This window comes from Cervus elaphus, chromosome 10, assembly GCF_910594005.1.
Source record: "Cervus elaphus chromosome 10, mCerEla1.1, whole genome shotgun sequence".
In the NCBI taxonomy this organism is placed as follows: Eukaryota; Metazoa; Chordata; class Mammalia; order Artiodactyla; family Cervidae; genus Cervus; species Cervus elaphus.
This window is the reverse complement of record NC_057824.1, coordinates 46,486,700-46,503,139: the sequence shown is the minus strand read 5'-3', so window position 1 is coordinate 46,503,139 and position 16,440 is coordinate 46,486,700. Positions and strand designations below refer to the sequence as shown.

The following is a 16,440-nucleotide window of genomic DNA, read 5'->3' as shown; positions in this document are numbered from 1 at the left end:
CAGTTCAGGACCTAAAGAGGGAAGCTCTCAGAAGTTGGGTTTGACTTTCTTTCCGCTCTGACATTGGCTGCTTAAACTGAGCAAGTTACCTTCTGTCCCCTGGACTCCCGATTTCTCGTGTATCAGAGCGGGAGAGTGTGGGAGGTCGTGGGAGGGATCTCAGTCCCGCTGTCTGTACCTGTGACCTGGCTGGCACCACGTGACACATGGGTTTGATCATCTGTTTCAGCGTCGATTTGTTGACAGTGGTTTCTTGGAGTGCTGTCTGGAGGATTCTGACAAGGTTCAGCAAGTGTTTCAGTTGATTGGGTGTGTCTCATGGAGAAGGAAGGAAGGAGTAGAGTGGTCCCAGTATTCCCGGGACATTGCCATCATTGATTTAATATCTGATATTAACATTTGTGTCCTGGGTCAGGAGCCTTCAGTACACTTGACCAGTCTGCTCAGGCGCATCTTCTTGCGCACCTCTTACCTTTGGCATGTGGGATCTTAGTTCCTTGACCAGGGATCAAACCCAGGCCCTCAGCAGTGAAAGCACACAGTCCTAGTCTCTGGACTACCAAGGAATTCCCTCTTATCTTTTAAACAAGATGCTGGGTTCAAGGGCTAGGTACTTGCCATATGGCTGTAGTTCATTTCCTCCCAGAGCACAGAGACAATTTTGATTGTCCTGTGGGGATAATTGATTGTCCTGTTCAAAGGGACAATTAATTATCCCTTTGATTCAAAGTGTTAAAATGTTCCCCTTATTTTTTTAGGCTTGTTCTTCAGTTTTCCCCAATGTACTAAGTAAAATACCTACAATGTTAAGTGGAATTGCTAGATTGTTGGGAACTTTGGCACAATGTATTTGAGAGTGCACAGATGTCAACTACACTTACTGTGGTTATCACTTGAGAATATATGCAAATAGATCACTATGCCATACACTTGAAACTAACATACTGTTATATGTTCATTGTATCACAATTTAAAAATACAGATAATAAAAGCATAAGAAGAGACTGCTGTCAGACAAAAGTAAAAGATTATCTATAAAATTTTACCTTTTGTAAGTTATGTTTCTCTTACACTTTCAGCTCAAGCTCTTGGACTCACAGAGGCAGTAAAAGTACCATACCCGGTGTTTGAATCAAACCCCGAGTTCCTTTATGTAGAGGGCTTGCCAGAAGGAATTCCCTTTCGAAGCCCTACCTGGTTTGGAATTCCACGACTGGAAAGGATTGTCCGTGGAAGTAATAAAATCAAGTTTGTTGTTAAAAAGTAAGTTCTCTTTGCCATTGCAATCCTTTCTGGAATTTAGGCAATTAAGTTGTATTTCTATTGAAAATCTTCTCTAACCTCAGGTTATGGCTAAGCCTTTGAGGTCCATGATAGAAGGTGTAGCATGAGCCTGGGACCTCACCTTGTCCATTGCTGCTGTTCTTTAATCTGCACTTGATTTTTTTTTCCCCTTGATTTTCTTCATCAGTACAAGGAGAGTTGTACTTGCCCCGCAGCTGTGGTGCTGACATTTGCTGAGAGATGCTATGATGTCTCTATGAGTATCTTATCCATAGATACTTGAAGGAAGAAAGAAAGTGCTAATTTTTAATGTGCTTTGTTTATTCCTGGTTAAACTTATGGGCAACTGAATTTCAACAATTAAGTTTCTCATTTGTATGTCTGCAAAATTTCAGGAGCTGAAGAAACTAAACTCCTATTAGTTTTCATTTTCATGAAAGTGAAAGTTGCTCAGTCGTGTCTGACTCTTTGCCACCCCATGGACTGTATAGTCCATGGAATTCTCCAGGCCAGAATACTGGACTGGGTAGGTAGCCTTTCCCTTCTCCAGGGGATCTTCCCAACCTAGGAATCAAACTGGGGTCTCCCGCATTGCAGGCATATCCTTTACCAACTGAGCTATCACGAAAGAAGTCATTTGCTCTTCCTAAAATCTTTTAGCAGCTAGTCGTGGGAAGGAAAAGTGAATTTTTTTTTTTTTTTTTTTGTCAACAGTGGTAGAGATTATTTTTGCCTTACAGAGTTATTTTGTATTCACCATCATTTTAAAAAAAAATTGGTCATCACAAGTTTTACTAGCTGTGAAGACCAATATTATACTGGCCACTGTAACATTTATTGGTTTTCTCTCTAGACCTGAACTAGTTATTTCCTACTTGCCTCCTGGAATGGCTAGTAAAATAAACACTAAAGGTAAGAGATTATGTATATCTTTATTATACTTTGGTGTGTTAAAACATGCTGAGTCCCTGGCAGATATTTGTGTGTGTGGGGGGGGGTGGCTTTTTGATTTGTTTTTGAGATTTTTAAGGTATTTTATTTAATTCCTGCCCCCCCAACCCCAAAAGTAAACATTTCATTGGTAGTTTCATATTGCAGTCATCCTTCATTCATGTGTCCACAGCTTTGTTGAGACTCATGTGGAGTATTATACCATCAGTTTAACTCTTCAGGTTTCTTTGAAAAGAGCCAAACTGTGAATTTCACTACTCTGCTTTTATAAGCACTTCGTTATGGATTTTTTTACAATATCCAAAAGAAATGGTATATGCTTACTTTACAGCTTTGCAGTCCCCGAAAAGACCACGAAGCCCTGGGAGTAATTCGAAAGTTCCTGAAATTGAGGTCACTGTGGAAGGTGAGATTGCTCTGTGGTCCGTTTCTGTCCACTCTCCAGCTCACTGATTACAGCTTTTGCTTCTTCATTCTAGTATTGACATTTTTAGGAAAATGGGCCTTCACAAAACTTGTTTCAGGTGTGGAAAGCTTACCTGTGGTAAGTCTAGATTTCTCAATGTTTCTAAACAGTTTCAAGTAGAAGATGAAATTTCTCCTCAGCCTCGCCACTACTTGTTACTTTCTGCTTTTAGATAATAGTCATCCTAATGAGTGTCCTCCGTTTTATTGCTGAGTAATATTCCATTGTGTGGACGTGTACCGCATTTTGTTTATTTATTCATCACCTGATGGACATCTGGGTTGTACTACTTCTTGGCTATTTATGAGTAATGCCACTCTGAATATTCATGTACAAGGGCAGTGATGGGTTAATGAAAAGCGCTTTTGACCTGCCTTCAGGGTGATGGGGTGGATAGATCCAGCTTCTCCAGAAATACCTTGCTTTTATCACTATGCCATTTAAGAAAGCTTTGGTTTTTATTCAGTAGCTTGAAGTAATTAAAGATTAGAATGTTGAATCTTCATATTTTATTGAATTCTGAGGCCCTAGTCAGGCTTTTAGTGGAAAACAACTCAGAACCCGTAACATTGTTTCTGTGTATTTCTTAGAATTCAAAGAAAAGATATGTCAAAACTAGCTAGAGAATCCAAAGGAGAGCTTCATAGTGGAGATGATATACTTGTATCTAAAGTTGTGTTTATGTTCAGAGGCTGAAAGAAAAACATAAAAGCAAACATAAGAGACCAGTGGCTTCAAAATGGTGTGATGAGTCAGTAAGTGAACTGAAGGTCCCTCATATCAGCCAGAAAGCTATATGGGGTTTTGGGGGAAAATGCCTCATTGTAGGAATGGAAGTAGAAAAATGGACAGAGGTCTGTAGAACTCAACAGCAGTGCCCTTTTCCGTTGCAGACTGTTTATATCCTCATTGGACTCAACTTTTCCAGCACAGGTTGGCCTTCAAGAGCAGGTTGTACAGAAGTCACTAGCAGGTGATTGACTGTGTGTGCTGACTATGTTTTTGTTTGTTTGATTTTTATGCTTCTTTAGGCCCTAATAGCAACAATCCTCAAACCTCAGCCGTTCGAACCCCTACCCAGACGAATGGTTCTAATGTTCCCTTCAAGCCTCGAGGGAGAGAGTTTTCCTTTGGTAAATATATACTTCATTTTTCTTGATTTCATTACTTCAAGTAAAAGAAATTAGTAAAATACTCTATTTTACTAGTTGCACTGTTTTTTATTTGGTGAGTTAGTGTATATTAACAGTTTAAGGCAAAGACTGCAGAGCCAGATTGAGTTCAGATCTGGCTCTAGTACTTATAGATGGGGATAACGTTATTTCCTCTGCCATAGGGTGATTTTTAAGATGATAAATATATATCATCTAAAGGGTAGAACTGTATCTGGCACAGAGTAGATACTATAATTGTTTGGGGGGGGGCATATTTTGGTCTTTGTTTATTTTGTTAATTTGTAGCTGACATATTAGTAATATAAGTTAAAATTAAGTTAGTTGCTCAGTTGTGTCCAACTCTTTGCGACCCCATGGACTGTAGCCCACCAGGCTCCTCCGTCCATGGACCTTTCCAGGTCTCCAGCATTGCAGACAGACTCTTTACCGTCTGAGCCATCAGGGAACTCCAGTAATATAATAAAACAGTTAAATTAATGCATCAGGATTAGAATAGTTACCAAGACTGTGTTGAAAACCTATATATTTTTTATTTTGCCCTGAGTAAAAGATGCACAATAAAAGAAGATGATGAAGTTCCTAACCTTGGATGTATACTAGTAACTAACATTTTTTTTCTGCGTTTTTTTTTTTTCATGCAGAGGCCTGGAATGCCAAAATCACAGACCTAAAACAGAAAGTTGAAAATCTTTTCAATGAAAAATGTGGTAAGTTTATTTTGAAGTATTACTGTTATTAAAGTATGAGGTAGCTTTTTTATAAAATAGAAAAATGTGATCAGTGTAAAAATGTTCAGCATTTTAATACTGTTATCAGATGTGTGTGGACTTTGCAGTCATGAATTTGATCGTTTTTCCCACATTTCTTCAAGAAATTGAAGGCATTTTTCTAAAATTAAAATTCATGTGATTTTTTTTTAAAGAATAGTTTTAGTAACTACAAAATGTAGTTTGAATGCCTTTTTTTTAAAGGTTTAATTTTTTAGAAAATTATGTATATGAGAAACGGTAAGTGTGTTTGTTTTTTTAGGTGAAGCTCTTGGCCTTAAACAAGCTGTGAAAGTGCCGTTTGCGTTATTTGAGTCTTTCCCAGAAGACTTTTATGTGGAAGGCTTACCCGAGGGTGTGCCATTCCGACGACCGTCTACTTTTGGCATTCCAAGGCTGGAGAAGATACTCAGAAACAAAGCCAAAATTAAGTTCATCATTAAAAAGTAAGGAAATAAGATGAAACGAGCTTGCCCCCTGAGTTGGTACAGTTTGACTCTGGGAGATGGCATGTGGATTCATCTTTGGGGCCCTAGAGTCAGAGAAGCTCTTTAAGCTGTACTTTTGTATATATTTCAAAATTTTTGTAAGTGGCCAAAAGAGGAAAGGAGAGCTGTGATTTACCAGAGGGATGACAACTTGATTTTTCGAAGTCTCCTTATGTTTTTACTGGTTGATACGGCTGGAATTGTTAAGTGGAGGTTCAGTGTTCTAAAGCCTTTTTATTTCTCCAGTTTACAGAATAGTTTAAATCTCTCTTCTTTTTGCTTGGGATCTGTGAATTATACCAGCACAGCTGAAGTAGATGAAAGTAACTGGAGTTAATAAAATATGTATCAGTGTCCAGCAATTGTTCAAAATTAGTTGAAAGGAATTTTAGGATTTATTTATTTATTAATGGCCACCCTCTGTACTTCCAGCTGGGTCTCTAGAGGCTAAGACCCTGCCTCTGCTTCCTCAGAGAGACTGAATGTTTAATTTTTACTTTTTGGCCTTGCCATAAGATCATGGCATCCGGTCTCATCTCTTCATGGCAAATAGATGGGGAAACAGTGGCTGACTTTATTTTTCTGGGCTCCAAAATCACTGCAGATGGTGATTGCAGCCATGAAATTAAAAGATGCTTACTCCTTCGAAGGAAAATTATGACCAACCTAGACAGCGTATTAAAAAGAAGCAGAGACATTACTCTGACAACAAAGGTCCATCTAGTCAAGGCTATGGTTTTTCTAGTAGTCATGTATGGATGTGAGTATTGGACTACAAAGAAGGCTGAGTGCCGAAGAATTGATACTTTTGAACTGTGGTGTTGGAGAAGACTCTTGAGAGTCCCTTGGACTGCAAAGAGATCCAACCAGTCCATCCTAAAGGAGATCAGTCCTGGGTGTTCATTGGAAGGACTGATGTTGAAGCTGAAGCTCCAATACTTTGGCCACCTGATGCGAAGAGCTGAATCATTGGAAGAGACCCTGATTCTGGGAAAGATTGAGGGCAGGAGGAGGAGGGGACGACAGAGGATGAGATGGTTGGATGGTATCACCGACTCTATGGACATGGGTTTGGGTGGACTCCGGGAGTTGGTGATGGACAGGGAGGCCTGGCGTGCTGTGGTTTATGGGGTCGCAAAGAGTCGGACACGATTGAGGGACTGAACTGAACTGAGGCATGTGGGATCTTAGTTCCTCACCCAGGGATCAAACCTGCGTTCCTTGTATTGGAAGCCTGTTATTGAAGTCTTAACCAGTACCTCCAGGGACGACCCAAGAGAGAGAAGACTCTTGGGTGTTTGACTTTTCACAGCCTGTCTTTATATTTCCATGCTGCCTGCATGCAGAGCTCTAGTGTTTCCTTCTGAAGTCTAGCATTGCATCTTTCCAGGATATATTGAAACCATAGGAAGAAGCTATTTAAACTAAATAGGGCTTGGTGGATGTTAAAATCACAATTACAGTTAGTCTTTTTGTGTGTTTTCCTTTAGATATCCATGTTATTTCTGTTCCTGCTAAGATTAATGTGTATGTATAGAAAGTTACTAGCTTTTTCAGTATCTTGCCTGTTTAATTTTTAATGTTTTACTATTGGAATACTAACACACATGCTTTTTCTCTTATTTTTAGGCCAGAAATGTTTGAGACTGCAATTAAGGAGAGCACCTCCTCATCTAAGAGCCCTCCAAGTAAGCATTTTGCTACAGAAAACACTTTATCAGGCATTTACTTTGCAGCAGTAGTTTTAAAAATTATTGCAAGAGTAGCTGTTGAAATAAAACCTGGAAAGTCCATTCAAAGTCGGGGTTGTATCTGGTTTACAAGTTTTAAGTTTTTTAATAACTTTAGGATCTCTACATGTCTGGTGCTCTACAAAGCAGCATGAGGAAGACAAAAAATGAAAAGCATCTTTCAGGAAGCCCAATGTCATAGAACAAGAAAACATGTCATGAGGAACAAAGTTGGCTTAAAAAACGGTCTTTTTTAGTCTGTATTGTAAGCATTAGGGAAGATCTAATTACATTTTGTATATATTTTAATCTGAAGTTTCCGTTTTCAGGAAAAATCAATTCATCACCCAATGTTAATACTACTGCATCAGGGGTTGAAGACCTTAACATCATTCAGGTGACAATTCCAGGTATGATCGCTCTGCCTTAATTATAGCTTGTTAGGGCTTCATGGAGATTGAATATACTGCACATTGTCTGTTGTCCCCCTAGCCCCTGCAGAAATTTGTAACCAAATACATCACTATGTCGGTTTATCTCTATAAACAGTGCTTGGCAATTGTTAGATTCAACATGAGCTAAAACCTGTAGGCCATCCAGATGCTAGTGTGTTTAAAAAATTTGTATGAAACAGCAAGCAAAACTCTTTATAGCTGGAATGATGTTGTTGCTTTTTCAGTTTAGTACTATTATTAAACTGTTTGGTTAAATCATTTCAATCTTGATTGATTTTTTTTAAACATTCCCAAAACATGAAATTACATAAAGCACCTAAAAATGTATCTGGTATTAAAATGGCATTGTTAAGTTACAGCTTTCTCTTAACCTTTTTAGACGATGATAATGAAAGACTGTCAAAAGTTGAAAAAGCTCGACAGCTAAGAGAGCAAGTTAATGACCTCTTCAGTCGAAAATTTGGTAAGTTTTACATTTGCGTATGGCTTTCCAGGTGTCTCAGCATCTGCCTGCCAATCAGGAAACGCAGGTTCCATCTCTGGGTTGGGAAGATCCCTGGAGGTGGAAATGGCCACCCACGTCAATATTCTTGCCTGGGAAATCCCATGAACAGAGGAGCCTGGTGGCTTTTACAGTCCATAGGGTTGCAAAGAGTCAGACATGACTGAGCATGGATGCAGGCATTTGCGTAGTACAACTTGCAGTAAGCCAGGAAACTTTGACTCAGATCTTAAAACTGAACTATGTTCAGGTAGTTGTCATCTGTGCTTCTGTAAACCTTCACTAAGGTGGACTCTCTGCTTTTATGCCATTTGTCTCACTATAGGTGAAGCCATTGGGATGGGTTTCCCCGTGAAGGTTCCCTACAGGAAAATCACAATTAACCCTGGCTGTGTGGTGGTTGATGGCATGCCCCCCGGAGTGTCATTCAAAGCCCCCAGCTATCTGGAAATCAGCTCCATGAGAAGGATCTTAGATTCTGCTGAGTTCATTAAATTCACAGTCATTAGGTACGTGAGTGACTTGCTTGGTCATAAGAATGAACCTGCAGATCACTGAGGCCGAGTCATCTTCCAAAATGTGGTCCTCTGTAGTAAGTTTACTGTGCAATGAAATGAACTAATACAGTCCTTTAGTTACTGTGAGATTCTTTTGTCCTTGTGCTGACTCTTAATTCTCTGGATTTTAAGGCAGGGTGTTGTTAGCACACCATGACCTGTGGACCAGCTCCAGCCCGCCATGTGTTTTTATTTTTTTGTATTGTTAAAACCCAGTCACTCCTGCTTGTTTACATATTGTCTGTGGCTGCCTTCATATTGTAGTGATAAAATTAAGTAGCTGGAACAGAGGCAGTGTGGTCTGGGAATATTTATGTCTGGCCCTTTACAGGAAACTGTTGCCAGCCCCTGCCTGAGGCATCTCTTCCCAGGCTTCAGGTCAGACAAGGATCCAGTGCTAAGTCACTTCTGTTTCCTTGTCTGTCCAGTGAGATGGTAGTTGTTCTCTTTGCGAGTGTGAGCTGCTTATCCACAGAGTAGGAATGGTTGCTACACCTGCACACTCACGGCACCGTGAGGATTCCGTTCGTTGACATGTGCTTGTCACTAAGTGCTACACACATCCTCTTTGCCATCACCTGAGTAGAAGTTCCCAGGGCCCTTCACGCTTCTTTTCCACCTCCCCCAAACTTCTCTGTTACTGAGTATACCCATTCATTGTCAATTCCCACTGTCTGCTTAGGACCAACACTCCGAAATAGTTAATGTATTATCCTCGCAAAGCTTCTTCTCATTTCACTAAAATTACTCTAATTTCCTATTATTTATTTATTTGTGTGTGTGTGTGGAAAACATAGTTGTGTTTTTTTTTTTTAATGTATTCGTTTTTAATTGAAGGATAGTTGCTTTACAATATGGTATTGGTTTCTGCCATACATCAGCATGACTCAGCCATAGGTATACATGTGTCCCCTCCCACGTCCCCCCTCTACCCCCCAATCCCACCCTCTAGGTTGTCCCAGAGCCCCTGTCTGGGCTCCCTGCGTCATACAGCCAGTTCCCACGGGTTGTCTAGTTTACACGTGGTCGTGTATATATCCATGCTGCTTTGTCCGTTCGTCCCTCCCTCTCCTTTCCCTTCACTCTCCATCTCCCCAGAACTTAGCTGTGGTTAAATATACCCATTCACTGTCCAATTCCCACTGTCTGCTTAGGACCGACACTCAGAAATAGCTAATATATTACCCTCCCAAAGCCTTTTGTCATTTTACTAAAATTACTCTATTTCCCTTTACTTTAGTCCTATTTTTTCCCCTATTGTCTTTCCTGTAGCATTTTCTAATAATGTGCCCTAATCGTTACTTATCTGTTTGTAGGTTTAAAAGTAGAAGATTAAATGGTAGTGGACAGCTTTTGTCTTTCTAGCACATAAGTAACATGGGCTAAATGTTAGTTGAATAAAAATATACATGTAAATGCTTGTAGAATAAAAAAAACACTTGTACCATCTGTTTCTCTCTTTAGACCATTTCCAGGACTTGTGATTAATAACCGTGAGTATTTCTGGATGTCTTTTTTTTTTTTCTTTTCTGGGATGTGAGAAAAGGGGGTGGGCTTATGCAGGTCTGCATGTACACCTACAGGTGTAATCCAGCAGTAAGCATTCAAAGTTGTTGTTTTAGCCCTCAGTATAAAGCACCGGTCCAGAAAGTTCTGGATGTGATATTGGGCAAGTTGCTTCGCTTTTTAAAATCGTGTAATAAAATAGTAACGACACTTGCACCTTTTTGGCAGTTCTAGAGCATTTTAAATGACATGTTGTATGTCAAGCCTCTAAGACAGGGACTAGCAAGGTCCTTACTGTGTAAATATAAAGTTCTAATGCAACACTGCTGGGCCCATTTGCTTATGTCAGACTTGAGAAATTAAAACAGAGCAACCTGCAAAGCCTAAAATATTTACTCATTGCCTCTTTGTGATGAAGTTTGTTAACTCCTGATCTATAGTATGTGTTCAGTAAGCACAATCTACATTTATTCCTGTTTTTACTGTTAGTACTTTTACTATTATTTTCTGATTACCGGGCTAGAAAAAGCGAGTCTTCTAACGTGATTTAGCGGCTTCTGTTAATATTGAGGCATTGTGTCTGGCAGTCATTGGGCTCTCTGATAATCTTGCACAAATAAGTGTAAGTGTTCTTCCAGTTCCCCAATATTCCTCTCATTTTAAACAGGTTTTTGTGTGTGTGTGTTGTTGTTGGGTTTTTTGTGTGTGTGAAACAATTATGCTAGTATGTTTTATGTTCTTCTGTTACCTTTCTTGTTAAAAATTTTCCAAAGTGACAGTCATCCTTAACTGATACACCATTAGCATTTCAGAAGTTTTTCCAGCTGGTATTCTTTCAACTCTTTAACGTCCATCTGTGTTGAGCGTTCTGTTCTGTATTTGTTGGGAAGGTGTTGAGGAGTTTTCAGTGACCGCTGCGCAGCTGAGCCCTGTGAGCTGTTGGTTCCCCGCCTGAGCTGAGCCACGCGGCTGTTGTGCCTGTTCCCGCCGCGCGGTCGGGCTTCACGCTCTCAATGCCTTCTTTGGCTGTCTTGCCTTTAGCGTCACGGATTTGGTCTTATCTCTTCTGCCTCCCAGTTTTGAGTTTCATTTTATCCTAAAATGTATTTATTTGCTATTTCCCCCAGCCACTAGTTCTTTTTTAATAGATTCTGTTTTTATTGTACTCTATCTTGGCCAAGTGTGTCAGTATCTGGGGATGTCAATAATGAATGAAAAGAAATCTTGCTTCATAGATTTTTCAGTCATCTTTGGCATTCAGCTTTAATTAACTTCAGGGATCTTTAAATGACCAACCCCATGATAAAGTGTGGGGTTTTTGTTTTGTATTGTTTTTTGGAAAACTTTTGATTGCAATTCATCCCTCTTCTATGTAACTTTTAATTTCAAAAGACATGTATTTTATGCCTCCTTACCCCTTTACCATATGTTTAAAGTGTTCACTTTTGTTCTTTTCCTTTGGTGGTAATATTTCACAGAATTTTATGGTAATTACTGTGAGTTAGTTACTTGGATGGTATCTACCGCAACTTTTAATCTTTGTTCCCTCCTTCTCATAAGGAAAATAGTGCCTCTTCTAGCAGAGTTGGAGCATCAGGTTAGAGAATGTATGCAAAAATGCTTTTCAAATTTAGCAGTGTATCATTATTGCTTAAATGAATCTGCTTTCTTTTCAGAGTTGGTTGATCAGAATGAGTCGGAAGGCCCAGTGATCCAAGGTAAATGAAGCAGGGTAAAACATGGAAATATTCCTGCTTATGCAGTAAACCAGATCACATCAATTTTGTGGCCTCACGTGCTAATGTGTACCTAACTCTAAGTAAAGTTAATTCCACAGCACACGTGTCCACATGTGTGCACACACGCGAGCACATGCAGACTTGGTCTCTTTGACTCCTCTGTCTGAAAGCCTAGGCAGGCTCACACCGTCGGTCCTCACTGAGAACTGGACCGCATGGCATTGGCTCCACCTCCCCACGTCAAGCTCAAGCTCAGGAACCTGAGACCAGTGGCGTTGAGTGTGGTTGTGTGACGAGAAAGTGTCTTTTAACTTGGTGCCTTATGCCCTTCATTTCTAATGGTTGCTGTAAGCCAGACTGTTGGATGAAAATGCACGTGTTGTAGTTTTAAAAATTCCTTAGAAGCAAGTGTTTGTTTAGGCCTGCTGCGTGATTCACTGAAAGTAATGAAAGACTTTTATTAAAAGGGATCCCGCAGAAGGACGGGGAAAAAGACATAAAGAACCTCCTACTTCCCTGCTGGACCTGTGTTAAGATTGTTATTTCAGATTTTGATTGTGTGAGATAGCAGGTTTCAGAAAAGCAGATTTCTGACCGTCCGGTCGAGTAACTGTGTTTTTAGTTCCCACATCTGTGGCTGTTGTTTCATCCTAGATGGGGGCTTTGTGTATGTCTAGAGAGCTTTCTCCCACTAGGCTTTTTACATAACTGAAGGCAACTTTTGATCAGCGTTTTAATAAAATCTTCATGTGTTTCTCTTCAGAATCAGCCGAGCCAACCCAGTTGGAGGTTCCTGCAACCGAAGGTAAAAAGGGTAGCCTGGTTGTCAAAAATTGAAGTGCCAAAGACAAAGGGTTAATTGTAGTTTTGAAGCGCTTTACTTGGAACCACGTGGTGGTTTTGTTCCTTGGTTTCTGGGTGAAGTGGGTTTGTAGTTTATGCCCAGAAGCATTGTATTTAGAGATGACTTATGGGTTCTTTTCTTCCATTTTCCCCAAATGACTCTTAATGAATTCTGAAATAGTTGAATGCCTGCTTTATAACCTAGATTCAGCTAGTGTGGGTCCTTTACATGCATAATTAATAAGGCGCTTGTGACTTTGAAAATCTAAGGAACACAATTTAGAACTTAACTGCTGGAGAAGAGTCTCTAGTTGCTACCATTTTTAATATCCTATCGAGTTGTAATGAATAGTTTGGTATGAGTAGATGTATAATCAAGCAGATCTGCATTCATAGTGCAGTTAATCGGTTCCCTTTTGTTTTTCTTAATAGAAATAAAGGAGACTGATGGAAACTCCCAAATCAAGCAAGAGCCAGACCCTACGTGGTAGAACTCTTCCCTCCTAGGGTAAATCAGCTTCTGTGTCCAGGACAGCGTGTAGTGTCTAGGTGGACCTTCCTGCATATTCGTAAGCTGAAGTGTTTTCCCTGCTTCGGCCATAAACAGTGGCCCCACCTTCGGGGCACCTGAGGACCAGGTGTAAGCATGCTGGGTGGTCTGAGCTAGAAGGCTCAGGCATAGAGATTTTCCTTGGATCAGCGTATGTCTATCAGGCGAAGATGTTAAAGCACTTTGCCTCCAAAAGAAAGTGTTTTGTTTTTGATCTGTAGGTTAATTCTGTCCTTGCCATTGGATGCACTTTGAGTCAGCGTCACCAGACTGACTCTCCCCTAATCACAGTAACAGTATTTGCAGAGTCTGGCCGAGCTACACAATCCATTGTGTATCATGCATATGATTCGGCCTGATCCAGTCATTCCAAACATCTTAAACCTTTCCAGGAGGGGCATTCCTAGACCAGGAATCAGTGAAACTTGGTGTTCATGTCGTGCGGAACCTCACTCAGCCCCAGCATTGACTGTTTCATGATAGTTAGAGGGTACAGTTACCTCTCACCTGCAGCTGTAGTTTTTTTATACGGAGACTTTTTTGGTCGTGGAATGGGCCGTGTACCTCCAGTCCCTGGACTGAAGTGGTAATTAAGTTGTGATATTAGTGAAAATCATAAATTCCTATAACCAGATTAACCTGTTTTCTCGCTTGTCTGTTTTCTCTCCTGTTTTAGCTTAAAGTATCAGTGGGTGAGAAGAGCTTTTCGGACCTGTTACTGCCCCAGGCTGTGTAATATACTTGTATAACAGAAATACCTTCTATACAAACCTTTTTTTCTACTTTTAGATAGAAATGTCTACTTTTTCAGCAGTTCTGTGAATTGAATTAAAGAGCAGAGTGACTGTAGATTTGGAATGGCTGGTTTCCTTGGGAATGTATTATAAGGATTTTACAGCAGTGCTGGAAAAACGACAGGGAAAATGACAGGGGTGGAGCTCATCAGCTTCTTTACGTATTCAGCAGAGCCTTCAGCGATGGTGTTTGTTTTCCAATCAAGTGAAGATATCTCCTACTGGAACATCTCAGCTTCGGCAGTGAAGAAAACCCCTGTGATATAGTTCAAGCTCTTTAGTTTTTCTATTGGAGAAAATCATTTAAATGATCCTTTTGTTCACGGCTCTCCTTAATGACTGAGTGAACAATTAGTATCTGTATATTTGACTAAACCTTTTCCTAAGCTCTCTATCATGGTTCATATGTTTTTTATCATCATTAAAACAAAACCATCAGGATCAGCTAACAGCCAAGTAAGAGGTCGGTAATCTCAGCGTGTGACTTATAGATGGAATACAGAGAACCTCTTCCATCCGCATTTACTTTTCATCCAAATAAAATGCATGGCGTACCCGAAGTTTGAGGTCAGGGATGAGTGTTGGGGCGAGCCTCACTGCCGTGTGCCCAGTCGTGGCGTGGAATTCCTTGGAACACTGCCCCAGCTCGGCTCAGAACTCAGGGGGCGGGGGGCGTTTCGTTGCCTTCATTACTCTGCGGTTGAACCAGTGACGCTGAGGCCCCAGTGTGGGTGGTGAAGGGTCAGTCAGCTGACCAGGCACCCTCTGACATTCTGCGCCATTTGTAGGAGAATCTTACAAGTGTTGAGATTTCACCAACAGTAAGAGATGTAAAATACCAGCTATACGAAAAGCTAGAGTATGTGATGGCATAGAGTTTTCATTAGCTTTATCACAATATTCACAATGGAGAATTATATTACATGGTAGCAGAAATAGGCATTTTTATGTGTTGCTTATATTTTACCTCAAATTAAATTGTAGATATAGGGTAATAAATAAAATCCATCCATGCCTTTCACACACTAACTCATTTCTTTCTAAAGTGTTTTCGTGACTGTTGGGAAACCTGGGGTGGCTCGGCGGTAGGCGGATTGTGAGGTGAGGTCAGGTCGCCGCTGTCCAGAGGCTCCGTGCCTCGTTAGGACACCCCTGCCGGGGGTGAATCTGAGACCACTGTGCCTCTGGTCTGAGCTGGGGCTGGAGCCCCCACCTTTTTGTCCGTGACCTGCCAACTGCATGCAATGTTTGAGGTCAGTCCCTCCCAGGATGGCGCCATCCGGTGCGTGAGCCCCTCCCACGTAAAGCACTGGCTCCAGGTCTTTCCTATTCTCTCTGCATCACCTTCTGCCTCTCCGTGACCCTTCCCAGTGTGGGAAAGCCACACTTCCAGGGAAAGCCAATCCGATTTGTTGATAAATGTAGCAGCCGACCACCCCGAGGAGACAGCTGCTCCAGTGGAGCCTCGGGGTTCCTCTCAGGTCTTCTGGCAAGGTGTGCCCCATCTCGCTGCCGCCACCACACTTCCCACCCCAGTCACTGGGGATTCATGGTCATCCAGAGGCTGCTTTGTAAAAGGAGTTACGCTTGTACACATAACCCTTTTAACAGAAATTTTGTGGGAGCACAGACTTGGAAGGAGATGTACTTTCCTACTCAGTATAAGTATATATATATACTTATATATATATATATATCCCTAGTATGAAAATTCTGTATCTATGCATACACATATGTTTGGGGATTTTTTAAGTTTCTCATAGCTAAAAATGAGCACATGAGTCTCTGCATTGTAGACCACAGCTCAGAATCAGTGTGGCATCCTCCTCCTCCTAACTTAGGTATAAAGATGTGGTCTGGTCCCATCCTACCTCTGAACAGCTTACAGGTTGCTTTAAGAAATGTTGAATCTCAGTTGAAGCTGTGTCTGTGAGCAGAGAGTGTGGAGGTGGAAGAAGTTGTTTTGTTAACTCACTGTGTCTCCCAGAGGTTTTCACTCACCCCCGTTCACTCTGCTCACCCACAGTCGGGGGGCTCTCAGGACAGCCTCTCCTGGCAAGGTGACTGCCTTGGCACATTGCCTCCTCACTTACAGGGGTCAGATGAGCCCTAGTTTCAGCACCACAGGCTTGTTTAAAAATGGCTGGGGTCACCCCGGCTTGCTCATGTGGAGCCCAGGAACCGTCTTAAGGAGCAAGCCTTCCGCCGCACATGTTAGCAAATAGGTTTTGCCTTCATAAATGAGACAGTTGACAAAGCATGATTCTTCAGAGAGCAAGGGGTGTAAAACTCGCCCCACCAAGGTCTTTCCTGGAGGACCAGACTGAAAAACAAGCTACAGTTCACATAGGTCCTGTCAGTAATTCTAATGCACCCTGTGTTTCTGAAACGATGTCCTGATCCTGTGATGGCTGATGCTTCAACATTATTTTATCAGGAAAAATAGCAGAATGACCAGGGACATAGGCTTTGTGACCAGCTCCAAGCCATGCTTCTGGACAGCTGTGATCTTGAGTAAGTTTCCAACAGTAAAACCAAGGAAGCATGTACCATTGTAGGATTGTTAGACCCTGATGGTGAAATTGGGCTGACTGCTTACAGCCTCTTGCCCGGCTCTGGGCCTTGGGTGGCAG

General features: G+C 41.2%; 1 protein-coding gene across 7 annotated transcripts in view; it reads left to right on the top strand.

Moving 5' to 3' along the window:
• Nucleotides 1-14,836, top strand: part of GTF2I (general transcription factor IIi) — an 81,586-nt gene extending 66,750 nt beyond the window's left edge. For 6 of the 7 annotated variants that reach the window (XM_043914931.1, XM_043914933.1, XM_043914929.1 and 3 more), the window contains 15 exons: nt 1,080-1,263; nt 2,138-2,196; nt 2,567-2,641; nt 3,733-3,834; nt 4,518-4,583; nt 4,906-5,089; nt 6,761-6,819; nt 7,191-7,271; nt 7,696-7,779; nt 8,144-8,327; nt 9,840-9,868; nt 11,558-11,599; nt 12,384-12,425; nt 12,896-12,971; nt 13,690-14,836. In XM_043914931.1, coding sequence (XP_043770866.1) covers nt 1,080-1,263; nt 2,138-2,196; nt 2,567-2,641; nt 3,733-3,834; nt 4,518-4,583; nt 4,906-5,089; nt 6,761-6,819; nt 7,191-7,271; nt 7,696-7,779; nt 8,144-8,327; nt 9,840-9,868; nt 11,558-11,599; nt 12,384-12,425; nt 12,896-12,954 — 1,250 coding nt within the window. In that variant the 3' untranslated portion in view covers nt 12,955-12,971; nt 13,690-14,836. The remainder of the gene's footprint in view (nt 1-1,079; nt 1,264-2,137; nt 2,197-2,566; nt 2,642-3,732; nt 3,835-4,517; nt 4,584-4,905; nt 5,090-6,760; nt 6,820-7,190; nt 7,272-7,695; nt 7,780-8,143; nt 8,328-9,839; nt 9,869-11,557; nt 11,600-12,383; nt 12,426-12,895; nt 12,972-13,689) is intronic. The other variant, XM_043914930.1, reaches the window with a different exon arrangement.
• The last annotated feature ends 1,604 nt before the right edge of the window (nt 14,837-16,440 follow it).